This window comes from Geospiza fortis, unplaced genomic scaffold (genome assembly GCF_000277835.1).
Source record: "Geospiza fortis unplaced genomic scaffold, GeoFor_1.0 C13714420, whole genome shotgun sequence".
Taxonomy (NCBI): Eukaryota; Metazoa; Chordata; class Aves; order Passeriformes; family Thraupidae; genus Geospiza; species Geospiza fortis.
In genome coordinates, this window is record NW_005057847.1 from 1 (window position 1) to 1,406 (window position 1,406).

The window sequence follows — 1,406 nt, forward strand, 5'->3', positions numbered from 1 at the left end:
AAAATGAGAAATCTGGGAATAAAGCCATGCCCATTCCAACACGGCCATTTGCATTCATTATTAATGAAGAAGAGAAGTGTAAAGGTAGAACACCTTTCTTGGTATTGCTGATATCAACAACAGCAGCAGAGGTGGAGCGCAGAAACGCCATCCGGAGGAGCTGGGGGAGCGAAGGCGCGGTGCCGGGCGCGGACGTCATTCGGCTGTTCATGCTGGGCAGCGACACCGAGGGTGACAAAGGGGACGTTCTGCTGAGAGAAAGTGAGCAGCATCACGACATCATCCAGCAGGACTTCCTGGACACTTACAACAACTTAACTCTTAAAACTCTGATGGGCATGAGCTGGGTGGCCTCCTACTGCAGTGGCACGAGGTTTGCTATGAAGACAGACAGTGACGTTTTTGTCAACACGATGCACCTGATTGAAAAGCTCCTCAGGCCTCTCCCACCTCCCACACAGAATTATTTCACAGGCCATTTAATGGCAGGGAACAGCCCTATTCGGAATAAAGCCAGTAAATGGTACATATCAGAAGAAGAATTCCCAGGAAACAGATACCACCCTTTCTGCTCAGGAACTGGCTACGTCTTTTCTGGAGACCTGGCTGCAAAAATTGTAGAAGCTTCTTTAATGATTAAATTTATACATTTGGAAGATGTTTACGTAGGGTTTTGTCTTCATGCAAAGGGAGTAGAAATAGTACCACCTCCTTATTCACTGTTTAACATACACAAGGTCCCATTTTCTCCTTGTGCATACAATGAATTAATTACATCTCATCACATTGAGCCACATGAGCACATACTCTATTGGGAAACACTGCAAGAGAAGAAACACATGTGTCAGGAAAGGAAGGTCCATCCTGGAGAATCCTAGGAACTTGTTTTGACAATGGGCAAAGCAGCAGATGTTTTCTTAGTAGGAACAGAACATCTGTGTAATGATAACTTTCAAGGTCCATGGACATCCTGAATCAGGTGCCTAGGTTTTGTATTAGGTTGAATTCAAAGGATTTTTCCTCCATAAAGAAGCCTTTCTCTGTTGAGTGAATTCTGATTTACCTTATTTAGTTTTGGATGAAGCATCAATTAATTTTTAAAGCCAGCAAGACCATATCAACCCTACTGAAGAAAAAGCAAAGACAATGCAATAAAACTTGTTCTTTCATTAAAAATGAGTAAGTTAATGTGTTCATTTCATACTGCTCAGATGTAATTTGCCTATGTACCATTGAATGTGCTCATGTGGCGTTCCAGTGTGACCGAAGAATAAAGCATACAAGATATCCTATGCTGGGGAATTAGTGCCAGAAATGTGGGCAGAAACTGCTTCTTCAGAAAATCTAACATTAGCACTTCCCAGATCTCAGTGCCCAGAGTGACTACTACTGTCTGTGGTTATATG

At 42.8% G+C, this 1,406-nt stretch overlaps 1 protein-coding gene across 1 annotated transcript; it reads left to right on the plus strand.

The window, feature by feature from the left end:
• Positions 1-26: 26 nt before the first annotated feature.
• Positions 27-878, plus strand: LOC102045170 (beta-1,3-galactosyltransferase 2-like). The gene has a single exon (XM_005431559.1). The coding sequence runs from the start codon at positions 27-29 to the stop codon at positions 876-878; it is 852 nt and encodes a 283-aa protein (XP_005431616.1).
• The last annotated feature ends 528 nt before the right edge of the window (positions 879-1,406 follow it).